Source organism: Eulemur rufifrons, chromosome 2, assembly GCF_041146395.1.
Source record: "Eulemur rufifrons isolate Redbay chromosome 2, OSU_ERuf_1, whole genome shotgun sequence".
Classification (NCBI taxonomy): domain Eukaryota; kingdom Metazoa; phylum Chordata; class Mammalia; order Primates; family Lemuridae; genus Eulemur; species Eulemur rufifrons.
Window position 1 is genome coordinate 67,081,776 of NC_090984.1, and position 23,398 is coordinate 67,105,173.

Genomic DNA, 23,398 nt, shown 5'->3' on the forward strand with positions numbered 1-23,398 from the left:
ATATTTGATAATTGTGATATCTGCATACACACATTCATATATTGATTCACCAAATGTTTATTCAGGACCTGTCATCTCCTAGGTACTCTGCTTGGCGTGGGGGATATAAAGTTGAAAAAGCCCTGCCCCTGTCCTTATCTTAGTTAATTTATAGCCCAGTGACTATTTGGGAGATTGCGATTTCTAGTTTGTTCCAGGCTCTCTATGACTTGGTGATTCTTTGATTGTCTCCAGTCTACTTCTCATTTACTACAGATGCTCTTCCAGATATTTTCTACTCTCATCAAGTCTTCTATCCCATTCTAGTTTCTTTGTTTCCAGCACATGGTCTTGCTTTCTATTTTGTATGAAAAATGGGCTTTTCATTGGTAACTTCTTTAATGTTCTCTCCCCCATCAAGTGTATCTCTATATAGTTATCATTACCTCCTTTTCCTCCTGCCTCAGAGGAAGAGATGGCAGTCAGATACCTCTACATAGGCTTCTGATCCTTTGTTTCTGGCCTTTTCTAGGACTTTGGCTTATTAATTCCTTTTTTGTTGTCTTCGGTTTCTCTTTACTGATTACTTCCTCTTGGTCAATAGTTGACTCAACATCTCCATTTGGTGTTCTACAGATATGTCAGATTTAAATTATCTACATGGAACCAGCATAATTTTCTTCCTCTCCTAAATCTCCTGTTCCTGTATTCCTTAATAATTCACTCATCTGTTACCACTACCTGTTTCAGTTGTTGATTGATGTGTAGACTGCACTAAACTTGATGATATAAAACAACACCATTTTATTATGCTCACATTTTATGGGACAGGAATTTGGACAGAGCACAACAGGATGGCTTGTTTTGTCTTTGTTTTACAATATTTGTGGCTTTAGCTGGGAAGACTCAAATGGCTAGGGGCTAAAATTGTCTGGAGGCTCTTTGCTTACATGCTTGGTACCTGGACAGGGATGACATGAAGGCTCAGTTCAGCTCGTATTGTTGATTACAGTGCCTTTACATGGCTACTCCATGTTTCATGGGCTTCCTCATAGTATGGCAGCCTCAGTGTAGCTGGACTTCTTAGTTGGTGGCTGAGAGCTCCAAGAGTTAGTGTCCCAGTAAAACAGGAGAAGCTGTATGGCCTTTTGTGACTTAGCCTTGGTAGTTAGGATGGATTCTTGATTGAAATAGTCATGTGTCTTCCCAAAATCAAGGGGAGGGGACATAGACCTTGCTTCTGATTAGAGGGGTATCAAAAAACTTGAAACCTTGACATCATTCTTGTCTTTCATCTCTCCCATCCTACTGTACTTCTATATGTCAGTCACTAAATGCTAGCCTTTTTTGTTTTAGAAATATCTCTTTTTCGTCACTATCATCAATGTAGGTAAGAATTTTACCATCTTTCACTTAAGAGTTTTCCATAATCTCTTAATTGTTCTATTTAACCTTACCTGCCTTAAATTAAATAATGATTCATCATATTGATTATAGGGTAGTTTTTATTGCATGCAGCCTCTGTCCAAATTGTTTAGCCTAGTTCTTAGAGGGTGGTTCTGTCTAATTTTCCACTCTGTACTTGACTTTGCCGGTACTGCTCGTTTGCACTGTCTTCCTTGCCTTCATCACCCAGCTCCTGTCATCCTTCAGGTCTCAGGTTGGATGTCACTTCCTTTGTAAAACCTTCTTGGTGGCTTCAAATAATGTCACTTTCCCGTCTATTGGTTCATACGTTTATCTCATGCTATTAGAGTGACCATGACTTCCACAAGGTCAGCGACTGCATCTTAAATCATCTGCCACCATTGCCTGGTTCGTTGTTACATAGTAAATGCTAAGTGATTGAAAATAGATCACACTTTGGTAAAATTCCTCAAAGGTTTGAATGAGATACTGGGTTTTCTAAAATGTCCATATGATTACCAGGGAGCCATTCTTGCCTTGAGAGAATTAGGTTTAGAGAAGCTTTTAAATAAGGGAGTTTACACCCTGTGCTTCAACATTTTTATTTCAGTTAAAACATACAGCAATAGCCAAAAACTTATATTTGAAATGTTACACTTATGTGCCAAAAAATTTAGCGAAGTGGGCAAGTATTAGATTTAAAAGAAGCTTTGATAAGATTAGAGGCTCTGAGAATAAAATTGAAATCAGAACAGCATTGTTTTTGGTTGTGACATTTTGGAGCTTTAATTTTGGCAGTGAAATATTTCACAGGACAGATTTCGTTCCAGCCTGTTTCTTTCTGGTCAGAAACATGTGGATAGTTCACTTTTGGCAGTTGTACTATGTGAAAGGGCTGGGGTCAGCACACTGTGCAGAAATGGGTCAATGAGCGTCCAGATGAAAGGGAAAACATTTTTTAAAGAGCCTTTATTTATTGCTGGTGTAATAAGACAAAATAATTATGAGCTTGAACCTCTCACCATGTTCTTTCTTCCTTCTTCATCTCTCAAATGCTTTGCCAAATTAACCACATCAACCAATTTTACAGAGAATGGATTGCTTAAGAAGCTTATTCAGAAAGTCTCCCTTTTGTCTTCCAAAAGGACATAAGTTTCCATTGTACTTCTCTAAAAATCTTAAATGGCTGCTTAAAGAGAGCAGGCAGCATGTTCTACTTCAGTGAGTGATAAAGTACAACCACCTATTCTTCAGCTGAGCTGGGAGGAAGAACTCTATCCTACTGTTGCTTTCAAAGATGATTTTATTACTGTCAGGACAGATAACAAGCTAGGATTTTCTAAGAGCAATAAATGACAAGTTGGATTATTTCCTGTGGCTCTTAAACAATGTAACATTCTTGAATAAAGGGAGGAAGATACTCAGGTAGTCTTTGAAGGAAGTCTAGATCCCCTGCAAGAGATAATGTTGCTCTCTGTTTCGATTTTTCCTGTATAGAACTGGAAGCATAAGCCTTACTCCGAACCCTGGAACAGCCTTTGCTCTCAAATTTGTGCTGGAATGTTATCTGGAGTGTGATGGGGCTCTTTGCCAATCACCGTGGAAACTGATGAAGGTGCCAGTGCTGTCCATTGGGTTATTTGGTGTGGCTTAAATAAAGGGTGACCAACCTGTCTAATCCTATTCTCTACATATGCATTTTCTTTAAAAATGATTAAAAATACTGCTTACTTAAGGGAGAATAGGATGTCTTTAGCATGTTTCCATTAGGCTATTTAAAACATTTTATGCAGCTGAAGGGTATCCAGCCAAGAAACATTAATGAAAACTATCATTCTGGATGGGCATAATCCCATTGGTTTGTCATTTTGTCTGTTGGTCTCTGCGCTGATGTATGCAACAGAATAACAAATGCTAAATTTCCATTTACCTGTTTAGTGATAGAGAGGAACTTGTCATTGAAATTAAGGTATGAGTATTATGTTATCATACAATTGCCAAGTGAAATGTGGTTTAAGTGGTGGTGTCAGAGACATAAAAGTTAAAACCATCTGTGAGCAATTAAGGCAATTAAATATTCAGATTTTTGTAGACATCTAGTAGTACATCTTCTGAAATGACCAGTCTGTAGCTGAAGTTAGAGAAGGGAAAACTTACAGTAATCTTTAGGTGTCTGAATCTTGACAGTCCTTCCTACTCCCTTAGTGAGGAACTGGTGAACAGAGGAGGAAGATCTGAGCAGAAACTGTCTGGGGGGTTATGTGGTGATAATAGAAGAGTGTTTTTTAATGAGTTAATTTTAAAAATGAAGGTGAAGTTCACATTGATAGAGGTTTGGGTTGTGAGCCACACTGATTACATTGTGAAGGGTTTGTTCCATTTTCAAGGTCTGATCCTGATTGAAAGGCAAAATGGGAATTTGGATGATTGAGGCTTTTCCTCTTGGTTGTTTCAAATGACATGCTTTCCTTCAATGTCCAATTAAGTCTGATTGTATGAAATGAAAATCAAGGGTATAATACTCAGTGCTTCTACAAATAAGGATAATTTTATTCATTTATTTGAGAATTTGCTGAGTATTTACCATGTGCTTTACCAGGTACTTTTCTGGATCCTGGAGATACAGTGGTCAAAAGGTCAAAGTTTCTATCTTTAAGAAGTTTACAGTCTAGTGGAAGAGACATAATAAACATATCTTTTAAGTAGTAATAAGAGTTATGAAAAATAATAAAACATTGTATGGAAATAGAAAGTGATAGGAGGTGCTATTTTAGATAGGGTTGTTAGGGAAGGGATCTCTGAAGACCTGACATTTCAGCAGAAGTCTGAATGAATTGAGAAACTGGGCCACAGGAAGAACAAAAGCCCTGAGGTGGAATCAACTTGAATTATTTGAAGAATAGGGTGATGGTCAGTGTGACTAGGGTGGACTAGAGGAGAGGTAGGTAGGGACATGTCATGCAGAGCCTTATAAGCCGCGGTGGAAATGTGGAGTTTTTCCTGAATACAATGTAGTGGATTTTTCACCAGAGCAGTGACATGGTCTGATTTACTCCTGAAAAGGATCTAGCTGTCATATAGAGAATAGACTGTAGAGGAATAAGAAGGGAAACAGAGAGACTAGCCAGTAGCTAATGAAGGAGTCTAGGTTAGAGATGATAGCTTGGACTGTGGTGGTAGAGGTAGTGGTAACTACTTAGGTTCCAAAAATATTTTAAAGATAGAGTGAGGAGGACTTGCTGATGACTTGGAAAAAGATGGTTCTTTTTGTTTTTGTTTTTTGTATAGTAAAATATACATAACATAAAATTGACCGTTTTAATGACTTTAAAGTGTACAGTTCAATACATTCACATTGTTATATAACCATTAACACTATCTGTCCCCATAACTTTTTCATCATCCCAAACTGAAGCTCTGTATTCATTAAAGAGCACCTCCCCATTTCTGCCTACTCCCAGCCCCTAGTAACCACCAATTTACTTTCTGTCTCTAGGAGTTTGACTGTTCTAAGTAACTCATATAAGTGAAATTATACAATGTTCGTCCTTTTGTGTCTGGCTTATTTCATTAGCAAAATGTTTTCAAGGTTCATCCATGTTGTAGCATATATCAGAATTTCACTTCTTTTTAGGTTCTTTGGTGAACCTAAAAAGGTTCACCTGTGTGAATAATAGTGAAATTCAACTGTGTGAATAATAGTGAAATTTCATGAGATGAAAAAGATGGAAAAAGGAGGAGAGATTAGGGATTAAAGTCGGTTCTTTTTTTTTTTTTTTTTTACACAAGTCTAAAATGCTCAATAGACACCCAAGTGGATATGTTAAGTCCAGAGCTCAGAGAAGTGGTTGGGCTGGAGATTTAAATTTGAGTGTTCTCAGAGTATGTGTGACATTTAAAGCTATGGAACTGAGTAAGATCACTCGGGAAGTAAGAGGAGACTTGAGAAAATAGTCTTTTCATTAGTGGTACAATTTAAAGTTGTGATAAAGGAATACATATATTCTAAGATTTATCTAAATTGCTAAATTGTGATAAATTAGAGAGTTTTAAAAAATGGCATTGGTTTTAAATGTTCTAATTGGTATAGCACATTGACTTTAAGCAGTTGTTTGCTTGCTATTTTGTTAGCCAATTCTCTTACTTTCTTTGGCTTAAAATAGTGTTAAGCTTTGTTCTTTTAGTACTCTGAGACATTAAAAAAATTTCGTGTCAAGGTGAATTGGGTACTGACTAGAATGGTTATTTCTAGAAACTATACAGAATAGAAATTTTATAGGGGCAATTTGGAAATTAATAGTTGCTTGTGATAATAGGATAGAGGGGGCTTGTTTATGAATGAAATATTTTAGTGAGCTAACAGCAGCTGCGCATGACTAAGGGTGGCACCTATCCAGGGGAAGAATGTTTTGGGGAAAATTTGTATACTTTTTTTTTCTTTAACAACAGTGAGGCTTAGCCTTTTTAGTTAGACTACTGGTGTCTTTTCTTTTCCAAAGGATTAAGTTTCAAAAGAGGGATCAGACCACTCTGGTGGGGTGAGATGGGGGTGGAGGAAATATTTGGAACAAGAGGGATGTTTGCAGCAATACGGGGGTAGAACTTTCCTAGACACTGTGGTTCATAGGCATTTGACCAAGTACTTAAGAAGCAAATCTTAGTATCACTTGTTTTTTCTCCATTTAATGAGACTTGCTCAGCTTGATTAGCTCCCAATTTTGTCTTTATAATGGTTGTACCATGGAGCTTGTGAATACCAATTCTTTTGAAAGAATTTTCCCCATTATAAGTATTACATGTTTTGAGCATCAAATCTTTGCAAAAGTAGTCTGGTAGTAGAAATAGTTTTTATAATGGAGAAAAAAGGGTTTTGGTTTCGTGTTGCTAAAGGATGTTGTAATTAAAAGAAAAAGGGAAATTTGAGAATCTAGAGAGTATACCAAATGTCATTTTTGAAGGAGGAAATTGAAGTCAGGAAAGAAAGAATAGTCTTGCTTGGAAACAAGTCCTATAAATGGAACTTGAGTAGCTAACATCTGCCTCTGACAAAATCCCCTGCAAGGCTGCTATTTTTCCTCGTAGTCCTTGAGTTAGGGCTCTGACATTTTCATATTTGCCATGGAAATGATTGTGATAATATAAATGATGTTTTATTTTTATACATGATTAGATACGGAAGATGGAAGCCAGCTGTTAAGTGCATGTCTTATGAAACACTGCAGGAAATATGACATAGGCAGTAGTAAATCAGTGGTGGCAGAGGGAGTATTGCTGAGGCTCATAGAGCAGGGATAGGGCAGACAACTTCTTTCATTTCTCTTGGTTACTGTTGGTTTTTGTTCTGCCAGAGTTGGGTAGGTTAGCCCATTACATCATATAGCCTGTGGTTGTATAATTTAGTTTGTGAAACTGGATAACCCAAGGCATTCCTTCAAAGCATGTTTATTGACTACCTACTATAAGTCAGGCACTGTGGTAGGAATTTTGAATAGAGTGGTGAATAAAACATTCTAAGTTTTTTCTATCGTAAGTGCTACAAAGAGAAATCCTATTGTCAGGAGAGCATATAACAGGATGCTGGTCCTAATCTGAGAGATGAGAGACTTCCCTGAGGGAGTAATATTAACTACATCTGCCTTCCTCCAACCACTATTACTCCCTATATATCCTAAGGGGAGTGGGAAACAATTTTAAGCAGGGTATGGACTTGATCAGTTTTGCTTAAAAATTACTATTGCATGGAGAATAGAGGGATGTTAGAGTGAACACAGGAGACCATTTTAGGCTACTACTGAAACCTAAGCAGGAGAGTATGGTGATGTCTTGGACTGGGGTGTTGGCACTGGAAATGCAGGAGGTGGTAAAATTGGTAGGTGTGGTAGGTGTTGGTTATGAATTAGATATGAAAGAGGAGAGGAAGGGTCACGGGTAACCTTCATTCCAGGTTCTTGACTGTATAACTGAATTGATGGCAGATACATTTTCCTAATACATTTGAATAATAGTATGTATGTTTTCAAGTTTGGTATACAGAATTGCCCCTGCTTATGAAAATTGACAAATGTGTTGGACTTTTCCAGTCATCTTTTGGTCAAGATGGAAAAGCACAATACTTTTCAGCCTGTACTGTTTTACCTACTGATATTAATAAGTACTATATATCTTTGATTAGGTCTTGCTAATTGTCATAATTGACTAGAGTCCTAGCAGTTTTTTTTAAACAGCTTTCTTGAGATATAAGTCACAAGTTGTACAATTCCTCTATTTGAAGTGTACACTTTGGTGGCTTTTAGTATGTTCACAGAGTTTCATATCTATTACCACCAATTTTAGAACATTTTCATTACCCCCAATAAGCCTTTCACCCCTTATTCCCCCATGTACCCAAGCTCTAGGCAACTACTAGTATACTTCTGTTTCTATAGATTTGCCTATTTTGGACATTTCATGTAGATTGAATTGTCTTAGTTTGGGCTATTATAAGAAATTAACATAGACTGGGTGGCTTAAACAACATGTATTTCTCACAATTCTGGAAGCAGAGAAGATCTGGTGTCTGGTTGAGGGCCTCCTCCCTGGTTTGCAGATTGCCTTCTTCTCATTGTGTTAATATTATATCGTCATATGGTGGAAAGAGAGTGAGAGAGTTCTCTGGGGTCCTTTTCATAAGAGCCCTAATCCCATTCATGAGGGATCCACCCTAATGGCCTAATTATCTCCCAAAGGCCCCACCACCTAATACCTTTACATTAGGGGTAGTATTTCCATGTATAAATTTTGGGAGGGGGCACAAATATGCAGTCCATAACAGGAGTCATACAATATGTGTCTTTTGTGACTGGTTTCTTTCACTTAGCATAATGTTTTCAAGGTTCATCTATGTTATAGTATATTTCAGTACTTGATTTCTTTCTATTGCTGAGTAGTATTCCATTGTATGTATATACCACATTCTATTTATCCATTTCACCAAGTTGATGGACATTTGGGTTGTTTTCATTTTTTGGCTATTATGACTAATGTTGCTGTGGACATTTGTGTACAAGTTTTTGTGTGGGCATATGTTTCATTTCTCTTAGGTATATACCTAGAAATGGTGTTGCTGAGTCATATGAAAACCCTATGTTTAACTGTTTAAGGAACTCCCAGACTGTTTTTCAAAGTGGCTGCACCATTTCACATTCCTCCTAACAGTGTATGAGGATCCCAGTTTCTCTACATCCTTACCAATACTAATTTTCTGTCTTTTTGATTATAGTCATCTTTGTGGGTATGAAGTGGTATCCTGTCATTTGATTTGCATTTCCCAAAAGTGTTTCTATTGGACTAAAATAATGAGATTGAAGCAGAGCAGTTTACTGGCCGATACAGAATTTAAGAAGTCATTTTATTCATTAGAGAGTAGAGATGAATTGGCATATACAAGTAATTATTTTCAGCATTTTGTAAGGCTTTACATTGTCTTTATGATTCTTTTTTAGCAAATAATAGTTAAAATGTATTTTGTACCTTAAGTTCAACAGAGTTTGAGTTACCTCAAAAATAGTTTCCCCAAAATCCCAAAATATTTTTGTTGTATTTTTCTTTCCCTTTAAGCTACAATGGTCATCTCTTTGGTCCTTGAACAACATAGTTGAGAATGTTTAAGTGATTATGGACAAATGCAATTGAGCAATACAACAACCATCTGTACTAGATGATGTGTTTACTCATGGGTGCTACCTTCACAAAGCCTCCATCCTTGTGAGGAAGACCATATATATGTGTGTGTGTATATATATATATATATGTATATATTTAAATTTACATATAAGGAAGATGTGGCAAGTGCAGCAGTTGGTGGGTATAAACAGAGTATGTTAGTACTAGAACAGAGAGAAATTAATTCCAGACCTTCAAAGGGAATACTTTGAAGGCTAGGTAGAGTTTTGGCAGGTAGAAAAATAACAGAAAAGAATTCTAGAAGGAACTATGTGAGCAAAGGCATAGTATCAAGAAATTACAAGGTGTTTGTAATAAAAAGTAGTCTGTATGGCTGTAGTATATTGTGTATTGGGACCAGAAGGCTAGTGGGGAATCCAGCTGGAGGATTGGATGCATATGACATGTAATGGAGTATGGATTTTGTCCTGTGATCAGTGGGATACCTTAGAAAATTTCCACTAGTGTACATTTCATTTTAAAAATCTGTGCTTTTCAAAAATAAGATTTATAGTGCTGTTAGAGAACAAATTAGACAGATTGGAGGTAGGTAATAGCCAGAGTGAGAATTGAATTATAAACTAAAATTGACCTAAAAATAGAGGTTTATTATTTCACATAATAAGAAGTCTGGAAGTTATAGAGTTGGCTACAAAGTAGCTGAGCTATATCAGTGCTCTGGAGTGGCATTTCTGCATTTCTCTTGGCTTAATACTTAGGGTCACAAGATGGCTGCCTCACTCAGTTGCAAAGAGGAAGAAAAAGGGTGTGTAAAAGGGTGTGTTCCCTTATTTTTATTTTTATTTTTTTTGTTGTTATTAGGGAAGAAAACTTTTATCAGACACTCCCTAGTTTCACTGACCAGGCAGGATGGGATCTAATGACCATGTTCTAGCTGCAAGGGAGGCAGGGAAAGAAGAGAATCTGACCTTTTCTACCTTTACAGTGGGAGTTGAGTTCTGCCTGTGAAAAGAATGGGTAGGGGTTATAGTTGGGAAGCAACCAACAATGTCAACGGATGAGAATATCTTCTAGCTGTCAAAAAGCAAAGGAAGAAGGAAGAGATAGATTAGAAGGGAGGGAGGTACTGAAGATGAGTACAGGTTTTTGTGGTGAATGAAAAAATGGTGATGCCATTTACCAAAATGAATTTCCCAATCTAAAATTGAATTGAAGTCAATTAATATCACTTACTTGAATCTAAAGCTCAATGTTTTGGACCCTATAATTCCACTGTCTAATCACTAAACCTAATGGCACATAGAGGAGGCAGTTGGAAGTAGTACAGTGGATTTTTTTTTTTTTTTGGTGAGACAGAGGCTCACTCTGTTGCCCCGGCTAGAGTGCTGTGGCGTCAGCCTAGCTCACAGCAACCTCAAACTCCTGAGCTCAAGCAATCCTCCTGCCTCAGCCTCCTGAGTAGCTGGGACTAACTACAGACATGCACCACCATGCCCGGCTAATTTTTCTTTATATATTTTTAGCTGTTCATATAATTTCTTTCTATTTTTAGTAGAGATGGGGGGGTGGGTCTCGCTCTTGCTCAGGCTGGTCTCGAACTCCTGACCTTGAGCGATCCTCTGGCCTCAGCCTCACAGAGTGCTAGGATTACAGGCATGAGCCACTGTGCCCAGCCAGTACAGTGGATTTTAAATGCTACTGTAAGGACCAGTGCCACCTTACTGTGTAAGAATCACCTGGGAGCTTGTTAAATAAATCAGAATCTCTGGGAATTGGTATTTTTAGGTCTAGGATTTGACCATCAATTTTGTTAACAAGCTCCCTAGGTGATTCTGATACGCAGCTAGGTTTGAGTACTTTTGGTGGAAAAAGTGTGGGCTTTGGATTCAGGCAAACCTGAATTTGATCCCAACTCTTCACTTACTAACCTGTGAGCTTGGTAAGGTACTTGACCTCTCAGAGCTCAGGTCCCTCATCTATGTAATAATAATAATAATGGCTACTTTACAGAGCTTTTGTGAAATATAGAGCTACTATGTATGTAATGCCACTAGCATAATGTCTGACACGTAGTAAGGATTTATTAACTCTGGCTGTTATTATGTATGTTACATTAAGTACTATGTATTTGATTTAGCATAGAAACACAGATTTCTGAACAACAACAAAATAAGCAGAATATAATAATTGCTTCTCTTGTTGCTTAGTATCCATTATTTTCTAGGCCTGAGCAAGTAAGTCTTTATTTTCTTAACTGCATTTTTGGCTATGTCTGTTTTCTGTAATCTATATAAGTATATAACTCAAAAATTGGCTAATATACCAAAACCTCTAAATCCAATTTCTGTGAAACATATTTTTTAATATTTACTAGGGGCTATTTTTCACAATGATCTCATATAAAACCTTAAACTAGACATGTTTCCTGCTCTTAAAGACACAAAAACATACAACTTCAGTTCATATAAAAATAATAAATACACATTAAGGATCATTTTGTTATTCTTATGTTAAAGCTTATGTTATGTAGTTGCCTGGGTTAATAATTAGAATGTTATTTTGTGTAATAAATAACTACTCACTGAGAATGAATGCTTATTTTTCCTGCTTCAGTGCATAAGGAGGTCATGGTGGAAGGGAGAAAGACACTAACATTGAGTACTTACTTTCTGCTAGAAATTTGACTTAGTTTGTCATACTAGAGAGAGACAGCATGTTGTAGTGGTTACCTACAGACTCTGAAGCCATATTGCCTGGGTTCTTACCCATTTCCTGCACTTTGCTGCCTGACCTTGGGCAAACTACTAAGCTTTGTGTGCTTTGGTTTCTTCACTGGGAGTTATTGTATATCCATTAATGTGTTTAGGAAGTGCCTGGCATGTAATACTATGTAATTGTTAGCTATTTTTTAAGTTTTACAAGTTCACACTACTCTATAATTGTCCTAAAAATCCTATAAAGCATATATATATATAGTTTTTTTCACCTGAAAATGTCTTTATTTATTTATTTTTGGTAGATATCTTCTTAATCTTACAGGTGAGAAAACTGAGGTTTGGTGAGGTTAGTAACTTATCCATAATCACCCATATATTAAGTGATACTAACACTAGTTTGCTTCTTCCTGCATTCTACTATGCCTTTAATCTGTTAGTTATTTAAAAAAATCCTACTAATATTAATCACCTATATGATTGATATGGTATTAGGTAACATTGATTTTCATTTGTAAAAAAATTTTTTTTTTACTACTTGGCAATAGAATTAATAGATTAACTGTTTTTGAACTTTGAATAAGGTGTTAATATTTTTAAAAAGATCTATTATTGACCCTTAATTTAAAATATTGTATCAAGGATTGACAGAGATATTTAAAAATATATCATATATTAAAATAGCAATTTAATTGAAATTAATTACATAAATATAACACAGGCTTAGGTAATAATATTTTTATAGCATCATTTTGTAGGTAATCATCATCATCATGGTGCCTTGAGAGTTTTTCATAGTTTTTGAACTTTCTTTTTAATTTGATATAGTTGTATAGTTATGTATATATTTGAATGTAGTACAATTGTTTATTTCACTCATGATCTAGATGCCATATATAATTAAGTATATTATCTAAATCTTCAAGTTTCATACATTTTATAGAAAACATAAGCAGTTATGCTTGCTAATGGAAAACCACTAATGCATATTAATAGTATTAATTGACCTGAAACCTGCGTGTCTACTTCTAGGGTGTCCTATATAAGAATAATTCAGTGTACTGAATAAGGAACTTAACATCAAATACTAGAATGAAAGATAAGGTAGTTTTATAAAAAATTAAATGTATAATAGAGGGAAGAAAGTGTGTTAAACAAATCCTAAAGCCAGTCTTCTGCTAGGAATTTTATTTTTTTTATTTTTATTTTTTTGTTTTTCAACTCATTATGGGGGTACAAAAGTTCAGGCTATATATATTGCCCATGCCTCCCCATCCCCCCGAGTCTGAGCTTCAATTGTGTCCATTCCCTAGAGAGTGCACATCACTTGCTAGGAATTTTTACTTACCTCTCTTCCTCCTTCGCCACAAGCACACAGATATACACATCAGATTTACCCAACACAGTAACATAAAATACTGGGTTAAGATAATCTTCAGATGGGTGAAAAGCTCCAAACTGCTTTTTCCCCCTATACTTTCTGTATGGTTTTAGATAGGTAACATTATGCACAACATGCTTTGAAATTTCCAATTAGAAGAAGTAGAATTTTTATTTCAAATAGCTCTAAAGAAGCTATTGGCTGGATGTGTCCTCCCTGGTATTCTGTGGCCTACCTTTTAAAATTACTTTTGGTAAAGTGCAGCTTGCTGCCAGTAATTCATTCTCTTGCTTTGTTAAAGGAAGTTGCTGAATTTGCTTGTGAGTTAGGCAAGAGTTACTCTAATTTTATATTTAGTATATTCTTCCTTAGTTTCCTTTCATTTATGGCATATAGGTGGCAAAACTGTTGCAAATCCTTTGAATTTCATTATCTGATTCTGACTAATAAGAATTTATCTAGATCTTTCTTATAGAACAATCTCTTTTTTAAACAAATTATTTACCTGCATTGTGGAATGTTGAACAACAAAGTAAAAAAAAAATTATTTCCCTCCTTTCTCCCTAACTTGGCTTTCACCAATGCATTTTTCCTCTTTCAGTTTTTTTTTTCTTAGTAAATTATTTACCCCCATCCCATCTCCTTGAGGAATAAGAAGGGCCCTTAATCCTTAGCAGAGCAATGTAGGAAGGGTCACTGAGAGGAAGAGAGAAGAGCATATTAAACTATGGGTTTCAAAAATCAGCTGGTTGGCTGCTCTGATTTTGAGTCTGGAGGATGGATCAAGTGCTCTGTTTGTATCTGATTCTAGTGATTGCTTTTCTTTAGAAGAGCTGCTATCAGAATTATAAATGCTCTTCCCTGCATTGCAGTTTAGTTAAGGACATTCTTAAGAAGTTGATGTTGGGTTTAGCATCTTTGCTGTAGTATTTTATCTGTTTGGGGAAAGGTTCTTGTTTATTTAGGTTTCTAGGTCCCCAGGCTTAGATTCTGGCAACAAAATGACTAGTTGATGTCACAAATAACTATTATTTTTAGAGCTTAGTGTACATAAGCATCTTTTTCTGTATTTTATAAGCACTACCATGGTGGTAGAAAGCTTTATAATTTTCTCTATATTTTAAGACTTTACTTACTAAGGGTATTAATACCTTTTAAAAATTATATAAGTCAAGGACTTAAGGGTTTTCTTTTCTTAATCTTACTTTTCTCTGTTATTTACTAAATGAAAATGTGGGACTTAAGGCAATTGCTTCTTGTTAAAGGTGATGTTGCATATCCTGCTCTGGGTAGAAAAACAAACCCAAACTCCTATGTAGCCTTTTTATATATGAAACCTTATTGTACCTAATCTTGGTGTCTTTAATGCCAGAATATTTTAAGCTATATATTATTATATAATCATTATATAATATTATATAATTTTGAGTCTTATAACTTAAAATGTTAGTATAAAGGTATTAGACGGAATTTCTTGAAATCATAGAATTTTAAAGCTTAAAAGGGACCTTAGGGATCATATACTAACCAATTCTGATAGTCTACAGAGGAACAAATGGAGGTTTCCTCATCCATTCGTCATTCATCCATTCATTCCACAAATATTTATTTAATTCTCACTGTTCTAAGTGCTTGGACATATCCCTGCCCTCATGAAGCTTACAGTAAATAAATAATAAACATCATAATTAAGTGAGTTAAATAGTGTGTTAGAAAGTGATAAAAGTAGACTGGGATAAGGGGGAGGAGAAGTACTTGAGGGTGAGTGTGGGTTTGCAGTTTAAAATAAGGTAGGCCTCATCAGAAAGATGAATGAAATGGGGGGAGCGGTGGCAATGAAGGGTTTTGAGCAGAGGAATAACATGATCTGACTTATGTTTCAACTGAATCATTCTTGCTGCTCTGTTGAGAAGAAATGCTAGGGTAGAGTTGCAGATTTAGCAAATAAAAATAGGGTACTAATTCATATTTGAATTTCAGGTAAATAAGGAATTACTTATATATGTCTCATGCAATATTTACTGACTGTTCACCCATATGGCAGAACGTTTACCACCTTTTTGTTTATTATTTAAAAAAGAACCTCTTCAATGTTACTGTTGATTACTGTAGATTATTGTTATGATGCTGCTTGTTCCAAGGCTTAGGCACTTATAGCAAATTTTCATCTCTTTCCTGTATTATCTGTATTTCTGATTTTCACATTATCATCACCCGAGAGTGCTGCCTGTCTGTTGGACCACAGCCCAGACCTAATGAATCAAAATTTCTGGAATAGAATAGGGAATCTTCACAACCACCTACTCTTCTAGGTTCTGGGTATACATTAGTGAACAAAGCATACAAAAATCCTTATCCTCATGGAATTTACATTCTAATGGAGACACAATAAACTAATAAGTAAATGGAGTTGGCCCTCTATATCCACTGGTTCCATATCCATGGATTCAACCTACTGTGGATGGAATATAAAAAATAACAATACAATAGATAAGTAATACAAATAAAAAAAATACAGTATAACAACCATTTATGTTGTATTTGGTATTATAAGTAATCTAGAGATGATTTAAAGTATACAGGATAATGTGTGTAGGCTATATGCAAATACTATGCAATTTTATATAAGGGTCTTGAGCATCCATGGAGTTTGGTATCGGGGAGGGTGTCCTCCCCAATGCCCTGCAGATCACTAGGGATGACTGTATATAGTATGTTGAATACTAATATAGATATTAAGAGGAAAGAAAAGCAGAAAGGGGAATAGGAACTGTGCGGTGTTGTAGTGAGGGGGTTGTAGTTTAGACAGGGTGGCCAATGAAGGTGTTACTAAAATGGTGGTGTTTGAGTTGAGAAAGTGAGGGAGAGACCAGGTGGAAACCTGGGGGACCAGAATTCCTGACTGAAGGAACAGCAACTACAGAAAGGCCAAGGCATGCCTGTTGTGTTTAAGAAACTGCAAGGGGGCAGTGTGTCTGGAGTAGAGTGGAAAGGGGGAGAGTAGGAGATGAGATGAGAGAGATAATGATTTAGTGGCTGGTGATTGTTAGTGTTTAGGCTTTATGGTACATTGGAAGGATCCTAGGACCTGGGATTATCTCTGGGCCTCAGTTTTTTCATCACTAAAAAGTAGACAGAAGACTAAGATTATCCTTTAGGTTCCTTCCTGCTCTAAAACAGAGTCTTTAATTTGAAACCTATTATATCTCTTCCATTTCTACTTTTTCAGTTCTTTTACAAGCAATTAGTTTATCAGTTGGGATTCTTCTGCATTTTTCATGAGCTCATCTCTGGTTGTGCTCCAGCCAGCCAGGTGAACTTTTTCCTTTATGCTGCCCTTGTTCCTCTTTCTTTCCTGACTGAACTTAAAGATTTAGATAGTCCTTTGATAAACAGTAGGAAATTGTTCTCTTTTCATCTTGTTCAACTATTAGTTCCTTTGACAATCAGATTCTTATTTAATCCTAGCTAATGGAATTAGGAAAGTTTTCTCTACTAAGAGATTGAAATTTTTATGAATGGCAGCTTGACTTAAATTTAGGCAGAAAGAAAAGAAAGAAGGGGCTTGAATCAATTCTAAATTGAATAAATACCAATTGCCACTCCAAGATTGAATTGAATATAATGTGTAGGGAATCACGGGAGTCTTAGCTGGGTACTTCTATGGAAAATAGTCTTTAGGTACATCTTAAAGGAATATTTACTTAGAAGTAATTGGATGGAAGCATTCTAAGGTGTTGTTTTGATGCATTCTATTAGCAGACAACATGGATAAAAGGAACAAAACATGTCATGGAGCTTTACAATCTTATTTAGTATAAATTCTTTCGGAAGAACAAAGCAGTATCAAAATTGTTGCTGGTGCATTTGAAATCCAACACAAAAAAATAGAACTTGTAGGCTCTCAAATTGCAGCCTTCATGTAGTAGTAATGAAACAGTATAATCACTGTGAATAATTCTGCTACCTTTTACAGCTTTCACAGGGTATTATAAATTATAAAGAAACAAATCCAAAAATCTAAATGATATCTTGGAGTTTGATCTGTCTTATGTTATCTGTCAGGTTTTGAGTACTGAAGGAGAATCAGAAAAAGATTACATTGTTAGATACCAACATTTTAGGTTAAGTTTATGTGACATTAAAGATGAAAATCACATTTTACAATAGTAACTTTATAGTTATTTTTGCTAATAATAATTTTCTTTTATCTGTTGTATATTTGGTGAGGCTTTTGTAGTGATTATTCTTTTGAGCCTGGCTGAAATTAAAGAAAATCCTAATTGGAGCTTTCTTGACTAAGTATAATTATTATAGGAAGAGTCAGTTGAAAAGGATTCATAAAACTTAGCTAGTTAGACACCCAGCTGCATACATTTATTTATAGCCTTCTACCTTGCTCATTTATTTCCCAACAGTATAAAACTGTTTGGAAGTTTAAATTGAAAGATTATTTATACACTTAAAATAGGAGCTTATTTAAAAATAATGGAGTAAATTATGAAAAACAAATGAACTTTATTTGGCAACTTTTGAACATTATTGAATTTTAGAGTTGAAAATCTGTTTATTTTTATAGCAATGATAATTGTACTGGACTAGTAGCTGTGCCAATTCTAAGTATAATATACTTTAATTAATGTAGGCTTTGGTACTTCTGTTTTTTTTTTTTTTTTGAGACAGAGTCTCACTCTGTTGCCCAGGCTAGAGTGAGTGCCGTGGCGTCAGCCTAGCTCACAGCAACCTCAAACTCCTGAGCTCAAGCGATCCTCCTGTCTCAGCCTCCCGAGTAGCTGGGACTACAGGCATGTGCCACCATGCCCGGCTAATTTTTTTCTATATATATTTTTAGCTGTCCATATAATTTCTTTCTATTTTTAGTAGAGGTGGGGTCTCGCTCTTGCTCTGGCTGGTCTCGAACTCCTGAGCTCAAACGATCCGCCCACCTCGGCCTCCCAGAGTGCTAGGATTACAGGCGTGAGCCACCGCGCCCGGCCTGGTACTTCTGTTAATGGACACTGATTTTATCATGATATATAAAATCTAAGTAAGACTTGCTTACTTAGTTCTAGTCAAATAGTGTGAAAAGTGTGCTCTTTTTTATTTTTAAAAATTAGCCAATTAAGGGTGAGAAAGTAAATCTTTACTTAGATAGTCCCTCTGACACTAAAAGAGATGACTGTGTCTTGCCTGCTCTTGGCTCTAACAAAATTACATTGTTGGGTGATTGAATAACTTGGTCATGAAAAAGTTTATTTTCTAAATTGAATGTTGACAAACTATGATCTGTGAACCAAATCCTGCCTATTTTTGAAAAGGTTTATTGGCATACAGCCATGGTAATTCATTTACATTTTGTTTATGGCTGCTTTGATGCCACAATGGCAGTACTGAGTAGTTACCACAGAGATCATCATATGATCCTCAAGGCTTAAGATATTTACTCTTTGGCCCTTTAAGAAAAAGTATGTTCTATAACTAAGTCTTTTGTTTCAAAGTCTTTTAAAGTTCTGGTAGAGGTTTATGACGTTAGTATTTTCATGTTTAATGTCCCATTCTACTTCATTCTAAGAAAGAATACTTTAAAAAATGGTCATTTTGAGTGTTAGTTTCCAGCTTTCTCATCCATAAGTAGGAATAATACCACTTTGCATTATTGTTGTGAGGAAGAAGTGAGAAATGTAAATAAAATGCTTAGCTGAGTGCCTAAGGAGGAATTAAAGCAGTGGGGAGATACAATCAGGGAAAGTCTTGGCATCTGGGTGATTTAGGATGGTATATTTTTAGAGATTCGGATTTGTCTATAGAGGCCTAGTTTATGCAGTGTATTTATATACACTGCTGATTAATTTTCCTCCATCGTTTCCTTCCTCCCTCCTTCCCTCTCTTTGTCCCTCTCTCCATTTCTTCTCTTTCTTCTCATTCTTTCCTCCCCCCTTTATACTTTCCTTCCTTTGGTTTCCTTTTTGATATATGCAAGCATTGGGACTAAATTTAGGTTAGTCAGTAACTACTCCTAAAGAGAGTATGCAGAGAACCTAATACATACAAGATTCTCAGTTATTGTTACTGCCATTCTCTAGGAAGCAGAGGAACTCTAAAATCTTATAATCTCCTTCTCCTTCTTTATTTTTATGTGATAATATATATTGATAGCCATGTAGGTATATGTAAAATCCACTTTTTACCACAGCAAATGTTAGGGCGGATCTTCAGGTTTTTTTGGACCATGGTGCCAAGGGTTCATCTTTAGGCAGGCTTGGTTTTCTTCTAGAAGGCAGGATAGATGATAGATTTTCCCTAACATTTTGAAGGAAACTTGAAGATATATTGATGATAAAATTGACTCTAGCAGTCTTTTTTTTTTTTTTTCTAGCAGTCTTATTTTAGAATACTTAGTTATATTCCTGTTTCATGAAAACATAAACTTAAAAAGCTAAGTTATTTTATTTGACAGGTATCGTTAGATCAGTTTGGAATTTGGGACCTAACCCCTTTAGGTTACTGTGAAACCAACAATGATATAAATAAGAGAACAAGGAAAAAGAATCTTAAAATATTTTTTTTTTTTATTGGTATTTGTTATTTTGTGGTAGTTTTAGTTCTTGTAGGTGTCACAGAAAAGATACGGAAAAGAGGCAAAATTCTAGGATGATAATTGTGACATTAGCAGACCTTTAGATAATAGTATTAACAATTAGCCATATAAAGTATCCTTCCTGTTTTCTTATTTATTTTCACAGTAAGCTTAGATTTTCGTGGAGGCCAAAATCAATCCCATTTTTTTTTTCCCTCTGAGGGCACTTAGTCACACTGAGATATTTATGGCTTTTTTAGAACTGTAGTTTTAGTGAGTGTAGCAGTAGGATCATAAATGTTGAATTTACTTTATTTTGTGTATTCATGGAAATCAGACAACAAGGTTTAAAAAGTAATTTTGTGTCTGGAAATTGGTAGGTAACATGGAAGGTGAGGGATTGTTTCAGTTTTTAAAAAATTTGTTGAGAGTTTTAAGAGTGTTATTCTGCCAGGATATGAGGAGAGCGGGAGGAGAGTTCTAAGACTTGGTGAAACACAACTGGAAGACATATAGTATTAGCATTCTGTTTACTTGTAGATGAGAAAAGTAAATAATAGATTGATTTCGTCTATTCAAAGGAGAAAGAAGAGAGGGGGAAAAGAAAAAAGAGACACATTTGGGAATAGTGAATTATGTTTTACTTTCCTTGGCTAAGCTGCTGATTAACTGGCAGCTGGTGATGAGAGCAGGATATTCTGCCCTTCAGCAGCTGAATGTGTCATCAAAGAAAAGTTTTAGTTGTTTATGGGTCCTCCAGAAGACTTTGGGTGTTTAACTGTGACTTGCATGTAAGAGGTTGTCTCTGTGTTATGTCTGCCAGTATCCTTGTTAGCACTTCCATCTCATTTATACCAGATCTACATCAGCATTTCTCACTTGCTTTATTATGGCCTTATTTCCATGATGTTTTTTCATGTTATATTTTTTCGTGTGTTAGATGGGCTTTCCAAAAGTTAATGTTCCATCTTTCTGGGGTTTTGTTTGCCATTGTAAATCATTATTTTAATACTGTTTGTATGTAATTTTTTAGTTCTCAAAATCATACTCAGGTCAAAAAGGTCTTAGTCTACTTCAGACTATATGGGAGACCTGGACTATAATATATTACGTATATGGGATGGATTTCTCTACTGAGTTATCTAGAAGATATTAATAGTAAATCAATACAGAGTATTTACCCTATGTAATTTATACTATTTTACTTACTGTTACTTTGAAAGTTTAGGTTATGATTTTGGAATATTTTGCAAATATTCTTTTCTGTAGTCAGATCCGTTATTCCTATGTGCTTTTTGTTTGATGAAAAGTGGGAATAATCTTATGGTAAATTCTGCTTTTTTATAGTCAAAGGCCATTGGTTTGTTAGATGTGGATGTGTACGGCCCTTCAATTCCAAAGATGATGAATCTGAAAGGAAATCCAGAATTATCACAGAGTAAGTAAAGAAGAAATAAATATTGTGATAATAGTTGTACTTTTATTTAGTACCTATTGGGTGTCAGGCATTGTGCCAGATACCATGTGTATTTATACACAATGTAGTACATTAAGTCCTCACTTAATGTCTTTGGTAAATTCTTGGAAACTACGACTTTAAGCCAAACTACATATAAGGAATTTTGCCATAGGTTAATTGCTATAAGCAAGAGTTAAGTTCCTGTGGCATATTTCTGGTCACAAAAACATTACTAAATTTTTAAATAAAAATCCAAAATACTTCTAATATTAAACATTGAAATAAGTGTGAGCTTAACATACATTCAGAAAGATTAATAAAAACAAGCAAGATAATTATTTACCAATTTTTGGTGAATCAGTGAGTGATGGCAGTCATAGCGGTAGTGGATTAAATCAATGAATAAATGTTTGCAAAGTGAAAATTGTAAAGAGCACCTCTTGTCACCATGCAGTTCAAATACAAACAATAACCAACATGGCATCCTAGCTGAACACTTTCATCTTACATCATTTATTGTTGTGCATTTGTATGATTATTGTATACTATATTTTACAGTAATCTGTATCCATTCATTCACTCATTCATTTTCCAACTTGCTCATTCCAGTTCAGGGTTGCTGGGGGCTGGACCTCCTCCTGGAAGCTCAGGGCACAAGGTGGGAAACCATCCCTGGACAGGATGACATTCCATGAAGGGCACACACACACCTATACTCACTCACACTGGGACCATTTAGACATGCCCATTCATGTAATGTGCACATCTTTGGGATGTGGGAGGAAACTGGAATACCCAGAGAACACCCCTGCAAACATAAGGTGAATGTGTAAAATCCATACAAACAGTGGCAGTGTCCAGGAACTGATTTTTTCCCTCATCGATATTATAACAAAATGTTGAGCGAAACGGTGTTTTTTGAGGATCTCCTATATAGTGATGCAGAAATCAGATATGGTTTCAATGGATTTGAATCTCAGCTCTATTGCTGTGTGGCTTTTAGTAAATTGTTTAACCTTTTTATGCCTTAGACTCCCATATGTAAAATAAGGTTACAATTGCTGTTAGGATTAATATAAATGTAATGCCTTTAGCACAGTTCCTGGCACATATTAAGTGATCAGAAATGTCAGGTCATCATTATTGTCTCTTTACATTAAATGTGTAGATGTATAGGAATATTTGAATAGAAAATATATTTGTGTTAGAAGAGATGAAAATTATTTTCTGTAATCAGATTTTTGTCAGATTTGTCTTAAAGTGCTTTAAATAACGCCCAAACACTGAATTCTTTTCACTAGAAAGAAGTTTTTGAATAAATCTTTAATATTTAATGCTTTTGTTACTGCATTTTCTTACAAAGCTATCAAATATAAAGCTTTAAGAACCAGGAAATGTTATGATAAAAAAATGAAGAATTGGAAAAACTGGTACTTTTTCTTAAAAATGGTTTATGTGAAATTGATTTACTAAAATGGATTTTAATTATAATAAGTGTATAAAATTGAATAATTTGGTTTCTTATTGGACTTTTTATTTTCCATGGTTCTAGGACAAAATGACTGTATTTACTGGTGGGTATTTGTTGGACTATCTATGTAGGTAATAGAAGTATTATTTTTTTTTGTCATTAAAAGTGAATTAGTTATTGTCTGCTATTTAAGGTGCTTTTGTTTACAGTTTAGTTGTTGGAGTCAATTAAAATGTAAGTTCTGGATAATTCTTTATGAGACAGTATAAAGATTGTCCTGCATATTTTGAAAGAAACTTGAAGATCTAGTGATGTTTAAAATTGACCCTAGCAGTTTTATGTTGGGAATACCCCCTTGTTTTCTTGTTTCATGAAAATATAAACTTAAAAAGCTGTTATTCTAGTTTCTTTGTTCTTATCATTTTAGTGCAATACATACTTAGTTTGCAAGTATATGACACGAGCCAAGATGTCAAGCTTTCACAAAGAAGGAATAATGAATTTGAGTACTTAAAGTAATGGGAAAACTGGTGCATGCAGCACCTGAGTGATGGCAAAATGGAGCCCTCCATGTCAGCCTTTTCTTAATTCTTCAGTAGTCTGTTCAGTCTATGCCAACATGAATTCTTGAAGTGAACTTTAATTTCTTTCTTCTTGTTTTACTGAAGCTGTAATCTTAAAATTTGATGTTTGCAAATTGGCTGCCATTAAATAGGCTTTCTGGTAAAGATGAGATACTATAATAGAA

The 23,398-nt window shown here is 35.3% G+C and overlaps 1 protein-coding gene across 2 annotated transcripts in view; it reads left to right on the forward strand.

Annotated features, from left to right (window-relative positions):
- NUBPL (NUBP iron-sulfur cluster assembly factor, mitochondrial) overlaps positions 1 to 23,398 on the forward strand; it is a 211,222-nt gene that overhangs the window by 16,452 nt on the left and 171,372 nt on the right. The window contains exons 3-4 of one of the 2 annotated variants that reach the window (XM_069464075.1): positions 2,884 to 3,001; positions 21,068 to 21,158. In XM_069464075.1, the coding sequence (XP_069320176.1) occupies positions 2,884 to 3,001; positions 21,068 to 21,158 (209 nt within the window). The remainder of the gene's footprint in view (positions 1 to 2,883; positions 3,002 to 21,067; positions 21,159 to 23,398) is intronic. The other variant, XM_069464071.1, reaches the window with a different exon arrangement.